The sequence below is a fragment of the Branchiostoma belcheri genome, unplaced genomic scaffold (assembly GCF_001625305.1).
Source record: "Branchiostoma belcheri isolate BF01 breed outbred unplaced genomic scaffold, Haploidv18h27 scaffold7, whole genome shotgun sequence".
NCBI lineage: Eukaryota > Metazoa > Chordata > Leptocardii > Amphioxiformes > Branchiostomatidae > Branchiostoma > Branchiostoma belcheri.
Window position 1 is genome coordinate 1,038,901 of NW_017804353.1, and position 18,502 is coordinate 1,057,402.

Sequence of the window (18,502 nt, forward strand, 5' to 3'; positions counted from 1 at the left end):
GTAGTCATATTCAAAATCATAATAAGGCCACCAAATCCCGGCCATGGTGATTACTCCTTTCACCTAGACACTGTGACCCTACAGAGAACATAAAACGTACACTGCACGAAAAGTTGGATTTAGGAATTGCAACAAGTGCCATACGCCAGTAAATTAGAGTTAGGGTAATGTTTACTCTGTAAGCAGTACCACACTTTACAATGGTAGTAAATAAAGTCCGATAATTTCATTTAAGTGATACTATTGAGATATAACCGTCATTGCTTTTTGATTGCGCTTTTTTATCTCCCCGTGACCGGCAACCTGGACGTGGTGTACTTAGCACTTAATTAATCTTCTCTGGTGACTGACACCAGAAGACTGACTGCGTCAACTTCACAATTCACACCCACCTGTAAACGATTCTATCAGTCAAAAGATCGCTCGCCGGCTCAGAGTCGGTTGAAATACTATGTTCAACGCTGACACAGAAAACCATTTGTAACTTCACAGTTGGCTCTCCGTGAGCAGCACCTGGGCGTTTGGGTGCAGAAAGTAGGAAAGAGAACCGTTTTTCAGGTAATAACTTCCGGGTGCGCAAAGGTTTGTGGGTATCCTATTTACAGGTGTGTCTTTTTGTAAAGTTCAGGTTCTGGCAGTCAGTATTGTGTGCTAATTGCTAAATATACATTTTTTCGTGATTTTTGTTTGATGTGTCCCAGGCACTGTCCCTCCCTCTCGGCGGAAGCCATTGGATAAGTAGTATAAACAAAAGTAGTAACAAAAAGAAGCCTTTGATTGGACAGATAACATGGAGGCGTATTTGTGGGGACAAAGTTCACCTGAGCATTGACTTCCTTTGTTCACTCGAGCGAACAAGTCACGTGACACGCCTAGGCCTGTGCAACACAAACTTTGGTTGTCAAGAACCCCTGACGCCACGTGATTTGTCAATGGGGTTTAAAATCATATTTATCATATCACAATGTAGACTGTGCAAGATGAAAGGTTGGGTAACGTCTAGGCGCACCTTTATCTCTTGCTATACATGTACTAAGAGGTGGGCACAAGGCAAGTAAGACAAAATGTTAAAAGCTACTATGTGCATCATAAGAAGACTGCGGTAGGGTAGTGGGATACCCGGTGCGCTAACTTGTAGTGATAGAACACTGAAGCTTTTTAGCTACTGTTACGTTACAGTATGTTCTAGCGGTCAACTACCAACTTAGATTAACTTTCGTGCGAGGAATTTCTAATCTCCAAGCAGATCTTTTAGTGGGGGTAAGACAGTATCAAAATGGTTACAGACTGGCCAATTCGATACTGCCTTATCCCCACCAAAAGGTCAGCTTGGAAATTAGAAATTTCTTCATCGGTGTAAAACTCTCTCAGTATATTGTAAGAACGACGACTAGCTGTTTAAATTGGAATTGCACACACTTTCCCCGAATTTCATTTCCGCGAAACCGCGGTGCATGTTGGGTATAACTAAGTAGACGCCATCTTCACCGGTGGAAGGAGGAACAACATATTGTCCCGAGTTTTCTCCCCAAAACTCTCAATTTTTACCGAATATCGTACATTTTCACTGGCGAGAGACTTACATGGTGTTCTAGACATGGCGATGGACTTCATTTCAGAGGCGGACTCTCGTTTTTTCGCCGACAATTTGCTGTCCAGTGAAGATTGGGGTAGGTGGAAAAAAGGGTTACGTGTCCTTTCACTGAAACATTCGTTGGCCATAAATTATATCATAACAAAAGTGTTACTGTTGGCTGCGTGTCCCATTTTGGGGCACTTTCTGTGCCACGTTTCAAATGAACTGTTAATTTTGAACATTTGTACGCAGCACATGTGTTTTTTTAACACGTCGGCGGGGTAGTATATTGATTTGTTAGCTGCAGTCTAGCCCTACACACGTTTGTTGTGTGGTATTTTTCAAGGTCCGCTTTTTAACTTCCGGATGTGGCGTGTTTTTTGAAAGGGGCGTTTTTTTACCCTCCAGGCCTAAAAAAACACGACTTCACTACTACTATATCCTTCTAAAAGATTTATGTACCTTTACTTCTAAATAAGTTGTGCATAAGTTTGTGTTTTTATACTGTGAAGCTCAGGTAGCTAGCCATGTGAAGCATGTGTTTCAGCATGTGTAAATTAATGTTTAACTGTTACATAACTACTAAACATTCAGGGTCCCATTATTTGGAGTAATTGCCCGAGTATCTAGTCTTTCAGGGTGTGAATTTCATTTAAGTTGATAAAACTTACTAGTAAACAACCATACCTTATTTTTTACCTGTATTTTTGTAGTACTAACCTTACCCCACCTACATTTTTCAGTAGCCTTCATAATATTTTGTAAGATACTAGTACACTGCACTGTCTACTAAACAGAAAATGGAAAAAGACAAACAATCCTTTTGCAATTTGCTATTTTGTTGAAATTTGTATACAAATGAAACCCAGCTTTTCCTCAAATTCTCACCATGATCAATGAATCGAACATAAAAGAAAGATGTGTGAAAAACAGTGAAAGAGAGACTGTGTCCTTGTTTTTAAAAATGGAGAAAAAATTAATAACCTCAAACAAGACGAAACATCCTGGTTCCTTTGTTGATGTACAATTTATCATGTACTCTAGGCCATGAAAATGGAGTCATAAACATAAGGTGGTCAATTGTGTGGTGATTTGAAACGCTGCATATCCTGGTGTCTCTGTTTACACAACTCTCGAGGTGCCATGTGAATAAGGTCTGCTTTAATTTGATTGTCTGGCATGGGAACCCTCCAAAGAACCCTCTGAACATTTTGTACAAAGGACTCTCACTTTTAGATGTGCAAAACTGTTTAGCTGGCTGTGTGTCTCAGTTGCAAATTGATGAAACCTCAAGGAAGCTGGCACCACTACACAGAGATAGCCTGGGTACCATCCGGATTTTTGCTCTGCAACGCTCGAAAAAAAATTTTTTTGAGCATCACGGAGCGAAAATCTGGTTGAGAATTTGTATAAGGTTTTGTGTTTTGAAATGTAGAATGAAAACATGTAGTTGTTCTGCACCAGGTACTGTTCCCATACAAATGTTACACCAGCTGCCACCAGACTAGTAGGGACTGAAAATGTTTGAACAAAAGCTGTTGTTTACAATGGTCATGGTGTACAGGACACGTTTACTGACGAGTCACAGGTCTGCTACAACTGTGTAGAGGGTGTGAGAACATGCATGTTCTTACACGTGTGTCAAAAACATACGCTAACATTAACAATGGTGACCAAACAAGAAGAAAAGCATGAAAATATTTTTGCACCAGAATTTTTCTTTCACCCAACCAAATTTTGATTGGATTTGGTGAAAGAAAAATCCAGTGCAAAAAAGGAACCCCGATAAAAAAGTCTGAAAACACGCCCAAAATAACCCTAAATCCAGACCTCTGCTTGGAGAGTATGAAAATATGTGGTTTACAAAACAAAGCATGTACAATTATACATGTAATTGTTTATGTCCCCTATTGGTAAAATCATAACGTCCTTGGTGGAATATAGAATATATAGGGACACACAAAATTCTGTATGTACTAACTGTATCTTTGTCTGAAATACTTTAAAGAGATGACTGCAATGTTATGTGTACAAATGTTAATAAGGTATCCATCCAAAAGACCAAAGCAAAAAATTTTTTGTACCCAAGAAATGGTTCTTGAACCTTCTCTGCAATGGGTATTTTGTACCCGTACCTGTACATCATGATCAGAAAGAGTAAATATTTTTCAACATTTGCGCACCTGCTAAAATTGTTCCTTTTTGCTCTGTTATCTAGAACAAATATTTCCCCAGCTTTCACCAGGCCTGTAACCCATCCTAATTCCCATGAGTAAAAGGCATAAAGTGACATCTGTGCTATTGTTCTCTGTTAATTAGATTGGTCTGGTGTGTACAACAAACGCTTGATGTATTTTTCATGGCAGATAATGACTAAAAGATGAGGTCGGGGGAGAACACTAGCTGGAACAAAGGAGAGGCGTGTACTGTTGCAGAAAGGGAGAATTGAAAATGCTCAGTGTCCCTGGTGTAAAGAAATTTCTGTACTAGCTGTTCAGGAATTTTACAGGCAGTCGTAGATATTTTTTTGCTAAAGCTACATGCATGAAAGAATTATTAACACAATATGAATGCACTTATGGGTATCATTAGTTTCACTGATAAAAAAACCTTAGATTACCAACGTCTAGTAACATTTTACATGGAAAAATGAAAAGTTATATATACTAGAAACAATAGGTTGATGATATCTGACCCATGTGTGAGCAAATTACCATTTTCAAGCCCTGTCCAAGCAGATATTTTAGGTTTAGTATTGCGTATTAAAGCTGTTTTATCATGTAGACTACTCAAATTCTAGATGTGATGGTATTACTTAAATGTGAACCAGTAAAAATGAATTAAAACAACATGCTAGTATCTGTATTTCAAAACGGTTTCTATCCAACAGACCAACAATGTCAATACTAACTAGAAGTGACTATATTATATAACCCTAACCACCCCTGTGTTTCCCCAGATGATGGCACACTGTGTAACATAGAGGACCTGCCAGACATCAGTGACTTTGGCAGTGCAGACGATCTCTTACAGAGGATACCAGACATAGAGGTGAGATCTCAAGTCATTCTTGTTCAGGTGGATTTTTTTTCATCTACATCAGTATCTGCATTTAAGTGTTTGTGTCAGATATGAAAACTAGATGTCCAAAATACATAGTAGTTTTACGATATTTGTACCAGTCCAGGATAAAACCAACCCATGTCACACTGGTGAAATACAGCCAAGAAATGCCTTTGGCTTTCAAATTCTTTACACTGTAGTAGCATTCTGCAATGTAAAGATTCAAAGTCGTGTTGCTTTGAAGATTTTATGCACATTGTTTCATGGTCAGCCTGATTAGGGCAAAGAAATTGAAGTTTGATTGGAACTTCTGCAGGTATACGCAGAAAATTTAAACCATCATCATGATCATGTCGGGTGGCTTGCCCGGACCGAGTCCACTCTCTCTTTCCAGACAGCTCTGTCCGCCATTAACTGTCCCAGATGTTCAGCCCTCACCCCTACATCACCCCTTCACCACTACGTACACACAGAAAATACTTTTTTGAATAGAAGGTGTAATATGAGAAATTGTGCTCCAATTTAACTTACTACACCTTTCCCCAGTTTGATGACTTGTTAGGAGGAAGGTCTGACCTGTTAGACGGCAGGTCGGACCTGAAGCTGTCTGACGGGTTCAACGACCCCTGGACTGACCTCGACATGAACTTGGACCAGAATGGCTACCAAGGTAAGGCTGGTTCCCTCCAAGGGTACCTCTTATTTACTGAACAAGTGTCATACATAGTTGCAAAGTTTAAGCTTCAAGTCTTTAAGCTTAGTGTCATACATGTACAGCAGTCAGACTTATATAGAGGGTCCTGTTTTTGGTAGCGTAGGTCTTTGTTTGTGTGTTATTTTGTGTGTAAAAGAAATCAAATGGCTTGTCATGGCTTTCTTTTACCTATGTTTTAGTTATTAGGAATAAGACCAAGGTAAATTTTTTGTAGCAGAACATAACCCTTGAGAAAAGTCATGATTGCTGCTAGTTCTACTTTGTCCAAATAGTCAGAGTTACAACTTAACTGTATCGTGATTTTCTATTTTTGTGTGTGTGAGTACATGTAGGTCATGATCTTGGTAAGAAGTTTAAGTAGTAAAATTCCAGCAAAAATCAGGATTCAAATTTGGATGACAACTAGCATTATTCCTTGATTTCTAAATACACTGGTTTCTGTTAGTAACCTGTACCCTTTCCTTCCCAGATGTGCAGGTGAAGACAGAGCCCCTGTCTCCTGCCCCCTCCTCCTGCTCTGACTCATCAGGGGAAGGTTTCTCCAACCAGGTGAGTAACTGGAGTTGTGGTGGACTAAATAAATACAGTCAAACCTGTGCAAGTGACCAACTCTACATAAAGACCACCTGGCCATTGACAATTTGTGACCACTTTTCGTGGTCCGATAGATAATTTTTCCCAAGTGGCATGTCTTTATTTTAAAGAAGCACAGAATTTTGCTTTGTGAATTTCTGAGCTGAAATCTGTTACTGTGTTTTACCTACTTGTGTAGACACAAATCATTTATGGCCAACAGCTTTTCTTGAACTATGGCTTCTGCACTTAATACATGCATCTTATAAAATCTGTATAACTACAGTATAAGCTATATTTTGCATGATGTAGTTTTCACTGTGCCTAGAATAGCTTTAGGTATGAGATGTACCGAAGTCCTACATGTAGGTATAGTTTCTCAAGCATTCTGTTCTTTTTTTCCAGAAGTATTTTGACCACCCCCAGCTGTCCCCACAGAATGGCACAGTCGAGGTGAAGCTGGAAACCCCCCCGCTGACCCCCAGCTCCCAGAACCCCTCCCCCCCTCCCCCCACGTCCCCCTATCAATGTAAACCCATCGTGCCCAAACCCCTGGGGGTCCCCATCATCACAGCACAGCCCACCGGCACACAGACACAGACACAACCCAGTCTACAGGAGACATTACAGAACCTCAAGGCACAGGCTCCAGGTAGGGGTGGTTACAATAGTACTAGCCAGCTTTAAATTTTTTTCTCTGTTATTGCAATTTTTTTGCATTCCATTCTAGCATGAGTTCATCTGATTTTAATGTTTTTCACAACATAACAGTTATGATGTGGAAAATATTGAAATCAGGTCAACTCTAAACACGCATCATGTCTATTTCAATTGGCAGAATGTAAGTGCATGTACATGTATTTTTTAGTAGGGGCAAATCTTATTTGATTTTAGTAGGGCCAAGCTGACAGTGCTAAGCTGGAATTAGATTTGGAAAACATTTTTCCACGTTTTAGGGACAACTGTCGAAAGCTTTGCATCTAAATTCATATTGTTACTGAATTCCTGGCTTCATAATGTCATATGAAGAGCATGGATTCTTATGTAATCTTTCTATTTAACCTTTAACTGTTGACCTCTCACCCCTCAGGTCAGCCCATAGTCCTGACACAGGCCGAGTTTGCCAGACTTGCAGCACAGGGGCTCATCAAGCCGACCAATCAGCAGCCTGTTGCCACGACGACGACCCCACAGCCTGCAGTCCCGTTGACCAATCAACAGCCAGCTCCGCCTCCAGTCCAGGTGCCCCCTGCCAAGCCAATCGCACCTGCCGTCTCCAATCCATCACTGGCCAATGGGAACGTAGATGTAAGTCATATGATTTGGAAGACTGAGTACTTGAGCATGTCGGCAGAACGCACTGCACCTGCGCGAAACCTGTAATGTATTGTACATAGCACTTCGGCAGAAAGTCTCATATAAGGTCGTATTCGCGCATATAAGGTTAACATCCCGTCTGTAGTTTCCAAATGTTGTGTAGGAAAAGATATCCTTTGCAACAGGCAAAATTCTGATGCAACGTTGACCAAAAATCCACGACAAACGTGAAAATACAGGATTCTGTGCAGGCGCAGTACGTTCTGCCGACGTTCTGAGTACTTGTTCGTTGGTGGGCACGTCAGCAGAACATACTGCGTATGCACGAAACCCGTTATGTATTGTGACTAGCTCTTTGGCAGAACATTTTGTTAAATGCCGGATGACATCCCATTTATAGTTTTCAAATGTTGTGTGGGAAAAAGATATGTTGTCTGCAACAGGCAGAATTCTGATGCAATGTTGACCAAACATTCAACAAAAACCGTGAAAAATCTGGGTTTTGTTCTGCTGAAATGCTATGCTGGTGTTTTCTAAAGAATTGGTATTCCTTATATGCACCTCTTTTGCCCTCCCTTTCACATGGTGAAAAATTCAAATAAACAAACTAGAAAGGTAACATTTGCAAAGCAAATGCATAATGTTTACCTTCGCATACTCAAACACATTCATTCACATGGTCAGACAGGAGTCTAAATCCCTCTGCTATAAAATTGCAACATGATGTGACCCAACACTAGTTACCATGGTAACAGACAGTCTGGTTCAGGTTATTGACCTTTTTGGTTTGGAGGAGAAGAGAAAACGTACCAAAAACAATATGTTTTCCTTAACAATAAAGTTTTAACACATTTCTTACCCCTCTCCACAGATAAAGGTCCTGAAGCGGCAACAGCGAATGATTAAGAACCGAGAGTCGGCCTGTCTGTCCAGGAAGAAGAAGAAGGAATACCTCCAGGGTCTTGAAGACAAACTCAAGGCCCTCGGGCAACAGAACGAGAAGCTGAGACAGGAAAACAACTTACTCAAGAAGAGGGTACAATTTCTAAACAACGAGGTAAGGACTTGGGTGAATGAATGCTGGTGTGTTTGTATCTGTGAATAGCAGGTTGTGTTAAAAATAGTACATGTAATTGTTTTTTTGGTAGTTGTAAAGTCGTTAACCAAATTTCAGTGAACACATATTGTAGCCCCTTCATTTTACAATGTTTTTTCCTGTGTCCAGATTTGTACATAATATTGTAATAATACTAGCAGCAATTTTGATTTCTCCAAAACTTTAACTTTTAATTTTATCATCATTTCCTCCTCAGAATGAGAGACTACGGAGTTCCAAATCACTCTTTGGCAACAAACAAACCACCGTTGCTATGGCGATACTTTTCCTGGTCTGCTTCAACCTGGCCCCACTGGCTACATACAGGTATGGGACTGTTTCTTCATTCTTCATAGGCATTGATAACCAGCACATTGGCAGAACCTACTGTGCAAAACTCACGGTCTTCATTGGATGTTTGGTCTATGCTATGTCAGACTTTTGCCTTTTGTTTTAGGCAATGTCTTTTCCGACACAAAATTTGAAAACTATAGATGGGACGCCATCCTTAAATATGTAATTAAAAAGACATTCTACTGAAGTGCTAGGCACAATACATTACGTGTTTTGCACAGGCGCAGTACGTTCTGCTTGTTACATACTATTTTTGTCATAGTGTATTACACTGTATTTTGTTCTAGAGGTATTATGTATTTGTCTTTCTATCCTTGAAAGACCTGGTGTTAATTGACACAGTACAATATTTCCCCAGTTTGTTCAGAAGAACATCAGAGCCAGAGTTAGGAGACATCCCGATCCGCCATGCTCGGACCCTCCTGCAGTTCTCAGAAGATGGGAACATGTACTCACAGGACCCTGACCAGACCAACGACTTCAGGTAATATCATGTAACAAGCTTAGTTGGATGGATGGTGACTCATATGGTGTTCATATGGAAAAGGACCCGTGTTTAGCTAGCCTGGGTGTCAGCCCTTACCACAAGTAAGTGCTAGGGGCAGAGAAACCCCGATTTGGCACCCTGGCTCTAATTACCGTGAAAGATAAGGGTTTGTGCGGATACCCTTGTAGCAGACATTAGTGCTTCCCCCCCCCCCAAAAAAAAATCTATCGCTTATGAAATGCCAGCATCTTGCACCCAGGCTAATGTTTAGCTCACTCTTAGAGCTATCCTTCCAGTGGTTGTGACAGAGAAGACAGACGCTATGTACAGTATTTACAGGTTCATTGTACCGGGGAAATTCCCCTAGCTCTTTTCAACAAGCACAATGAACACAGTGGTCCACTGCTTAATGCCCTGTCCTAAGGACTGCAATCCTGTCTGGTAGCGTGCATGTTGAGTGTCTGAGTGACAACGGGTGGGATTCTAACTCCTGTAGCTGAACGGGATTGAGATGCACATTTTTTGTCCATTTTTCTTCAGGTACAGTGACCCGCCTGCGGACGTGGTCCCCGGGAATGAGAGTAAACCCGGGCAGGAGAGGAGCAGCAGCCTGAGTGACAAGGCTCTCATGATCCTTCCTGAGTTCCCCAAACCCTCGGGCAGGAAACCTGGCATGGAGGAGAGGGTGCTTCCCTCATGTCCACTCTTCAACACTACTGACTCCATCAGGTAAGTGGTGCTTATACATAAGTTATACAGTTATAGATGCTATGCTTGTAAGATCTTGCCTGAGTTCCCCAAACCCTCGGGCAGGAAACCCGGCATGGAGGAGAGGGTGCTTCCCTCATGTCCACTCTTCAACACTACAGACTCCATCAGGTAGGCATATATCAGTAGGTACTTCCCTGAGTTCCCCAAACCCTCGGGCAGGAAACCTGGCATGGAGGAGAGGGTGCTGCCTTCATGTCCACTCTTCAACACTACTGACTCCATCAGGTACATGTACAACACACGTAGCTTGTAAGGTAGATAAGTATATCAGTAGGTACTTCCCTGAGTTCCCCAAACCCTCGGGCAGAAAACCTGGCATGGAGGAGAGGGTGCTTCCCTCATGTCCACTCTTCAACACTACAGACTCCATCAGGTACATGTACAACACATGTAGCTTGTAAGGTAGATAAGTATATCAGTAGGTACTTCCCTGAGTTCCCCAAACCCTCGGGCAGGAAACCCGGCATGGAGGAGCGCGTCCTGCCTTCGTGTCCGCTCTTCAACACTACTGACTCCATCAGGTAGGCAGGTTCTAATGTATAGACTACATGTAGCTTGTAAGGTTCTACAGTAGATGCTATGGTTGTACCTGCCTGAGTCCCCAAACCCTCAGGAAGGAAACCCGGCATGGAGGAGAGGGTGCTTCCCTCATGTCCACTCTTCAACACTACTGACTCCATCAGGTAGGCAGGTGTTAGATACTGTAGCATGTAAGGCCCTGATGATCCTGCCTGAGTTCCCCAAACCCTCGGGCAGGAAACCTGGCATGGAGGAGAGGGTACCTCCCTCATGTCCGCTCTTCAACACTACTGACTCCATCAGGTAGACAGGGGTTGCTTTGCCTTGTTACATTTTAGGGTCTTTTTCTCAGACAACCATCTTATAGATGAATGTGTATGATTAACAATCAACCCAGCCTTTCAGACAGCATTCAAAAAGTCTAATAGCATATCAGCATGTTTTGAAATGTGTCCAGTTGAATAAAGACCTGACACCTGTTTATATACACTCTAATGTTATAAGTTGTCCGTAACTTTTGACCTGGTACTGTCTGACAAAGTATCTGGTACACAGATTTTGTGTCAACTTTCACAGGTTCTGAATAAACCTACCTTTTAGTAGACAGGGGACCAGGGATAGTTTTATTAAGCTCAAAGTATAGAACTGAACAGCACAGACGTTTGATAAACTGTTTCGTTACACATGACTTGTTTGATGTACAGGTTGGCGGACGAGCTGACCGGCTGGCTGGCCGGGCTGCACAAACAGGAGTTCAAGGAGAAACAGCAGACAAAGAAGAAAACTCAGCCCAAGAAGAAGGTGGGTCAACAATTAAAATCTTGGAGTTTTTTCTCCCAAAATTTCCAATGTGATACCTATCACAGGTACAACTTATTACACAGCCCTCTTTTAGTCGCTGATGAAGGATGCTACCTGCAACGTCTGGCTGTTTTCAAACTCATCCAGTTGTTGAGTAACTGTTATCTCATTATCACAAATACAGTATTTTTCCTTACCTATCTTGGCCGCTTGCAACCTTAAATTCCTGAAACCTTAAGGGTTGCCTCATGTAGCACTGTTGACAAATGTGTTGGGCTATCTTGTATTATTAGGCTGCAATGTTGTTTTAGTTTTATGTCAATTTGCAAATAAACCATTTACACATGCACAAAGTTTTCCACAAATTGCTAAACTCAAGTTTGTTTGTTTTTGGGTTTTTTTAAACATCGAACTGAAAGTGTATTGTTTCTCCCCCCAGCCTGCAGTCCACAGGTCCCCCAAGCGCTACAAGAACACAGACCTTGCCCTGGCGCCCAGCGGGGAGGGCGAGGTTTACGAGGTGCAGGTGTTCGGCGGGCCGGATCGCAGCTACCTGGAGTTCCTGGAGGCCATCAACAGGAGGGAAGACACCTTCTATGTTGTGTCATTCAGGAAGGTATGTCGTAAGGGTTTTTTCTCATTTCGTGTGCTACTTGAAGATGCACAGACTTTTATTTCTATCATGAGAGTTCATGTAAGTTGGTAGAGTAGAATGTATTATGACCTGAGGGATTGGGTCAGATAGCTGAAGAACACTGAGTGATTCAGACAGAAGTTACGGTTTAGTCACTCACTTAGTGTTGTATTCTCCTCTTTTACAAAAAAAAGCAACAACAGACTACATTTCATTCTACATAGAATACTTTACTGTTAAATTTCACTTTTAGCAAGCATCAGACCCTTTCTGCATGTTAAGTGCCTCTCCAAAGGGTGTGGGGATTAAAACCCAGAAACCCTAGATTCTGAGACACTCAAGGCCACACCATGCCATGCCTTCTACAATTGTTATAAATCTTGTTGTTTCTTCCTGTCCCCAGGACCATCTGCTGCTGCCTGCCACGGCTCACAACAAGACCATGAGGCCGCGCATGTCTCTCCTCATGCCTGCTGTCAACGGTGGGTACTCATGGACTTTTCTACTTGTGCCTGTATTTTGTAGCCATAAGCCCATAACCATTAGGTGTAAGACACCAGCTTCAATGTATATTGAATCAAATATTAATCAAATGAGGAGAATTTGTGTAATACAAGCTGTATACTGACTGGTTTTGATTTGGTTTAGTGGATTTATTTTGTGGTTGGGAGGGAGGAGGTTCTTGGTGTGTTTTAAGTTTGCTGTTGAAAAAATTCTTTAATACAGTTGTAATTCACCTACATGTATACACATACTGCTTTTGAGATCTTAAAAATGCATGCAGTGGCTTCTTCAAGGTACATGTATATCTATCCTTAGAATTCATTCATTCATTCATTCATACATGCATTCATTTATGCATACAGACTTTCAAACACACAGACAAGTTGGGATGCCTACAGGAATAACACACAATAAAGTTGTTGTAGATTAGTCATAGGCAATAAGTCACTCTGATTGAAGAATCCCATGTTTCTCCTCTTCCAAAGAAACTGTCGGCTGAATAAAAAAACTTGGTCGTGTAAAAAGAGTCTCTTTACTTTATGCACGCAATAAAGTTGACTAGTCAGTGTGTAATTTTTATCAAGCTCATGTTTCTCCTGTTCCACAGAAACTGTGATGGACACCCGCCAGGGGCACATGGCCATGATGCAGATTGACTGCGAGGTCATGAACACCCAGATGATCCAGCTCAAGACATCCAACATCCCTGCCTATCTCCGCGACAACGCAACCTACACTGTCCCCTCCCCCAACATGGACCCCAAAACTGTCCACGGCCACCCCCACCCAGAGGGCACCATTCCTCCTAACTAGCCAATCACAGCACTCCTTACAAGTCAACAGCCAATCAGGAGTGTTCTTGTGAATGTGCAGAGCCAATCACAACACTCCTTAAAAATTAACAACCAATCAGGAGCACCCTTGTGAATGAGCACAGCCAATCACAGTCCGCGATGTTGTGATTGGCTGGGTACATTCCTAAAGTTGTTTCTAATTGGCTCCTTAAAAGTCAACAGCCAATCAGGAGTGTCCTTGTGAATGTACCCAGCCAATCACAATTCGCGATGTTGTCATTGGCTGGTGTACATTTCCAAAGCTGTTTTCTGATTGGCCATTGTGAGTGTTTGTAACCAATCACAGTTTATATTGTGACAAATCAACCAATCAGGAAGAGCGGCTTCTTGCTGGTTGAGAGGTTTTGCTTGTTTTCCAGTTGTACAGAGGAGTGATTTGAAAAAAAAAAAAAAAAGAAGAAAAAATCTTATCCAGAAAAACAAGCAGTTTGTATTTTCCAAGCAAAGGAGGTTTTTTATCTCAAAAATTTTGTTGAAAGATGCCAAAATAATTTGATGTGGAGGTTTTTGTCCTGTATCAGTATTTACAGGAAGAAAATGAACAATGGTAGCTATTTGATGCAGCTATGAGGTGTGGTATAACCACATCGCAAAGAAAGAAGTTTTGAAAGCTACGAGAAAAGATTTTATACATATTATGGAGGAAAGTATTTTGTGCTTGTAAAATACCATGCATGTATGAGTGAGGGTTGAGAAATATTACTGGGGACTGGTGGACCAGGGCATTGTTGCAATATTAAGGCAGCAGAAGAGACATACTTGTGGATCAAGATGGTGCATCTTTGATCATATTAAATCATCATATTAAACTTATAAAACTGTCACAAACGTTAGTAAGCTGTTGGGACTTGCCAGTGGTTGAAGTATAGTTTGTTATGAAAACAGAAAAAATATATAGAGAGAATGTGTTATTACATGAAACTTAATGCACAGATTTCTAATTTAAAGGTAGCCTGTGCCAGATTTTCACATTTTTTGTGTTACATTTTGTACAATTTCAATCCATTTCTGACAATCTGAAAGCTCTGCAGAAAATTGTGTTTTCTTATGTACCTATGACATCAGTCTTTTTCCATTTACATGTACAAGTACATGTATGTCACTGTCTTTCTAATATTCTAAGACGGGAAAGTTCAGCTACAGTAGCAAGAAACTATACAGTCAAGTAGATCAGAGTTGTACATATCTTTATTCTACATGTAGCTGTAGCACAATTCTTGCTGCTCTGTGACTAAATAGCCTGTACTGTTACTTTTGAAAGCAGTATCTGTACTTAATAATGGAGCACTTAGTCCATTTTATCATATCAGTAAGTAGTATGATTTTCCTTTATGGGTGTGAGAGCAGAAGTTGAACGATTTGTGGATACTAAGTTGCAGTAAGGAAAGGAGAGTATGCCTGTATTTTGTGAGGAGGGAGGGTAGGGTTGGGGGGTATTTATTATGTATGTGTGGATGGGCCTTTTGCATGGTTGTCTGGTATGCTTTACAATCTGCTTATGTGGCATCTATGGTGTTCTTAATAGCTGGTTTACATTCTGATGGTGCATAAAGCTTATGACTATCAGTTATGTGACTAGCTTACATGTATGTCCATGAAGGTTGGACATCAAAGTGGAACATTATGTAATCAAAATTAATCAAGCAACTGGTTAATTTTTTAAACTCAATATGTATTACGTGCACCTATGATTTTGTTTGATTCAGATTTCTAGCCAACAGCTAGCAAAGAAATTACAACATTCAGAAGGAGAATTTATTGTGCTAAAGATGCTGTTACAAGAAGTGACACATTTGTATGCTAGTCCGAACATTATTTCTTATGTTTATATTCTATCATGTTTAAGAACAGGACCAGGCATTACTAGACATCTAGTACTGTACATGTAGTTGAAAAGACTGAATTTTTACACACATTTTGAATGTGTATCTTGTAGGTGGTGCTTGAGTAAATGTGTCAGTGATTTTATTTTAGGAAAAGTTCTTAATTTTTTTCTGTCAGCATGTCAATGTATACAGGCTTTAGAGCTGTAGCTGTTTCCACATTCCTACATTTTGAAAAAGAAGGCATGTTTAGAACATTTATATCTAGTATGCAATACCATAGTAAGCATTGAGTTTGCATGTAGATGTCAGAAGGAAAGAGGCTTGTTGCTCATGATGTAAATAGAGCTTTACGAAAAAGGGAGGGGAAACAGAGATGTAAATATTTGATGGGAATAAAGGTTTCTACCTTGGAGTATAAGATTTATCAGATTGTTGTGTCTTCTGTCTGAGAGAACTGCTACCCTAGATAATACCATTCTTCCTTCTACACTATGCCAGAACCATAGCATGCTAGGCCCAGAGTCAGGGCCTAACTGAGGGTGGCTGTGGTATAATTTCCTTGGGTACATGTTGGCTCTGGAGCCCAGAAACTGGTCTGTACGTTTGGGCCCTGGAAACAGTCTGGCACCTAGGCTAAAGAGCTTGCCCTCTATGATAGGTTGAAGTGTATTCTACAAAGATGCTAAGTTTGGAATACTGTATTTGCTATCTCTTTCATCTGAAACAAGTAGGGTCATTGATAACAAGCTTTATTATTGACAGCCAAAAATGTACACACCGTAAGCACATTGATATCATGTAATAAGCATTGTCTTGACATGATATGTCCACAAAAACTTAAATCGACATCAATCTACTAGCTTAAAATTTGCTCTCAGTCACGTAAACCACTGAGCACCATAAACAGCAGCAGCATTTGCTATCACATACTGGTGGAAACGCCCTCTGGCGGCAAGTTGCTAACTACAGCCGCATGAAGCTTCATTCATTGCGGAGGGTGCAACATACATGACATGGACGGAATCGTCTTTTCTTCCATCGTTTTTAATCATTGCAAATTATATCTTCGTCGCCACCATCCTTGGGTATCATTTAATAGTATCTAGCCTTGACAGTCCTATATACTATGCAATTGTACCCTTACAAAGTTAAAGCACCACTTTTGCAACTTAATTTCTAAGCACTCCTAAAACAACAACCTAACTACTACTGTACCAGCCTCGACCTTATTTCCAGACAAACAGTGAAGTTTCATACGTTATTCATTTCCTCTTTCTGTAACGATAATGAGAATAGTAATTTTTAAAACTCCATCGCAAAAGTACAATGTTGCAGAGATATCTGACTTATCATAATGATTGTTTGTGAGATCCCAAACATCGATGCCTAAGCGACCAGTGACAGTTTCTAAACTACGTACACGTCTAGTGCCTTCTTGATGCCTCTTTTTGTGTGTTGAATATAGTATTTTTTTAAAATCCCCACCGCAAAAGTACAGTGTGGCAGAGACTTTTGACTTCAATGTCTGTGAGATCCCAAACCGATGCCTAAGTGACAAGTGTCAGTTTCTAAACTACGTACACGTCTAGTGTCTTCTTGATGCCGCGCTTGCAGTACGGGCACTGTTGGCGCGTGAGAGCAGAGCCCCCTGGCAGCTTGCCGTGGCACTGCCGGCACATCGCGAAATGACAACACGGTAAGGTGACCACCGCCCGCTCGTTCACCCCACACAACGAACACAGCCGCCACTCCATCGCTTTTTCCACCTCATCCGCTAGACGCTCGTTTTCTGCTTGTAGCTCTTCCACCCTCGCTGCGTCGCTGTTGTGAGCCTCCACGTGGGATTGGAGACTGAGGGAAGACCGGTACAGTTCGTCGCAACGTTGAGCCGACTCCCTGTGAATGAATGAATGAATGAATGAATGAATGAATGAATGAATGAATGAATGAATGAATGAATGAATGAATGAATGAATGAATGAATGAATGAATGAGTGAGTGAATGAATGAATGAGTGAATGAATGAATGAATGAACTGGTTTATTTATTATTTACAACACACATACCATTGCAGCCTTACATGGCTGAATTGGGGCACATTAAAATTTATCAAGAATGGTTCAGCAAATTGACAATAAAATGTAAAACACCATTGCTCTGTCATAGCTAACATAGTATCTGCTTTTCTGATTATCCTGCTAGCCTCTACCAGGCTTCGGGAGGCGGCTGGAAAGAGTAGAAATCGGCCAAATAGGAAGATAACATGCCAAGGGAGTGGCGAACTGTTCTCTCTCTTTTTGGCCGATTTCTACTCTTTCCAGCCGCCTCCCGAAGCCTGGTAGAGGCTATTATCCTGCCCGCTCTCTTTTGTACTGCTTCTATGTACTTGGACTGTAAAGTAGTCAGACCTGTGCTGTTGCTCCGCCTGTTTCGCCCGGTCGTTCAGACGCCCGATGCGCCGCTTCAGGTGCAGGCAGTAGTTCGTCAGCCGCTCGTTCGAGTCGTTCGCTTCCTTCAGACGCGAGTGGATTTCTTCCGTGCTCTGCTGTTTTTCCTTCGTCAGTTCTCGTCTCAGGCTCTCCGCTTGGCTTTCCAAGTCTTGCTCGCTCGTCTTGGCTTCATCTAGTTCGAATTTAAGACGTTGGACTTGAGTTTCGAGACGTTTCTTGTCTCTAAACATCGTGTCTAGCTTGTCTTGAAAGTCGGATATCTCTTCTTCGAGGAGGCGCCGACGTTCCACCTCCGTGGCACGAAACTTCCCGACCTCCTCCCGAACGTTACCGAGCTCTTCCTCCCTTTCGGCGACTGCTCGCGACAGTTCTTTCACTCTCTCGGCCAGACCGGCCTTGTCTCGCAGCAGGTCGCATGTGACCACGCGGCCGATCCCGCGGAACGCCGACACGCCTCTCCCCTGCTTTGTAACCCTGCCCTGTAGCTGCCGGTGTTGACTTTTCAAGACCGCCAGCTCGTCCGACAGAGCGGCCATGCCGTCCAGCTCCCTGCCATACTGCGCCGCTCTGCGCTCCGTTTCCTCCAGTTTGTCCTGCAAACATTGAACCTGTTCCCAACTACACCTGTCACTCTCCTCTTTATCCTCACGTAAGGTCTTGTTCTCAACCTCTAACTCTTCTAGCCGACTTCTAAATGCTTCCCTCTCTTGCAAAGCTGTATTTAAAGCAACCCTTCCTTCTTTTTCCCTCCTAAGAAGCGAGAGAGCCCAGCCTATTAAAGCGGCAATGAGGAACGCCGTAACTGTTGATACGAGCACGGCCATACTTTAAGGAGTGGGGTCAGTGGTAAACAAACCAAACAAGTTGCTCGACGTTCCGAGCCCTCACCTGTGTAACATACGACTGTCTCTTCTCAAGCACGACAGACTGTCTCTGAAATTAGTCCCATCTCTTGGTGTCCC

The 18,502-nt window shown here is 41.9% G+C and overlaps 2 protein-coding genes across 2 annotated transcripts; one reads left to right on the forward strand and one right to left on the reverse strand.

Moving 5' to 3' along the window:
* The first annotated feature begins 1,545 nt into the window (after window positions 1-1,545).
* On the forward strand, window positions 1,546-13,505 carry LOC109484737 (cyclic AMP-dependent transcription factor ATF-6 beta-like). The gene is made up of 14 exons (XM_019788098.1): window positions 1,546-1,670; window positions 4,536-4,627; window positions 5,186-5,309; window positions 5,824-5,903; window positions 6,333-6,579; window positions 7,018-7,235; window positions 8,116-8,301; window positions 8,558-8,667; window positions 9,053-9,178; window positions 9,722-9,910; window positions 11,176-11,272; window positions 11,712-11,888; window positions 12,310-12,388; window positions 13,018-13,505. The coding sequence occupies exons 1-14, from the start codon at window positions 1,598-1,600 to the stop codon at window positions 13,221-13,223; spliced, it is 2,004 nt and encodes a 667-aa protein (XP_019643657.1). The 5' UTR covers window positions 1,546-1,597; the 3' UTR covers window positions 13,224-13,505.
* A 3,132-nt stretch (window positions 13,506-16,637) lies between these two features.
* On the reverse strand, window positions 16,638-18,473 carry LOC109484430 (tropomyosin-like). Its single transcript, XM_019787679.1, has 2 exons — window positions 17,499-18,473; window positions 16,638-16,986 (listed from the first exon to the last, which is right to left on the reverse strand). The coding sequence occupies exons 1-2, from the start codon at window positions 18,362-18,364 to the stop codon at window positions 16,659-16,661; spliced, it is 1,194 nt and encodes a 397-aa protein (XP_019643238.1). The 5' UTR covers window positions 18,365-18,473; the 3' UTR covers window positions 16,638-16,658.
* Between the last annotated feature and the right edge of the window lie 29 nt (window positions 18,474-18,502).

Coding starts and splice junctions, on each gene's coding strand:
- LOC109484430 (XM_019787679.1), bottom strand. CDS start 18,364: ATGGCCGTGCTCGTATCAACAGTTACGGCGTTCCTCATTGCCGCTTTA. Junction 16,987..17,498: donor CAGGCGGAGCAACAGCACAG/GTCTGACTACTT, acceptor ATTCATTCACAG/GGAGTCGGCTCAACGTTGCG.
- LOC109484737 (XM_019788098.1), top strand. CDS start 1,598: ATGGCGATGGACTTCATTTCAGAGGCGGACTCTCGTTTTTTCGCCGAC. Junction 4,628..5,185: donor AGAGGATACCAGACATAGAG/GTGAGATCTCAA, acceptor ACCTTTCCCCAG/TTTGATGACTTGTTAGGAGG. Junction 9,179..9,721: donor GACCAGACCAACGACTTCAG/GTAATATCATGT, acceptor ATTTTTCTTCAG/GTACAGTGACCCGCCTGCGG.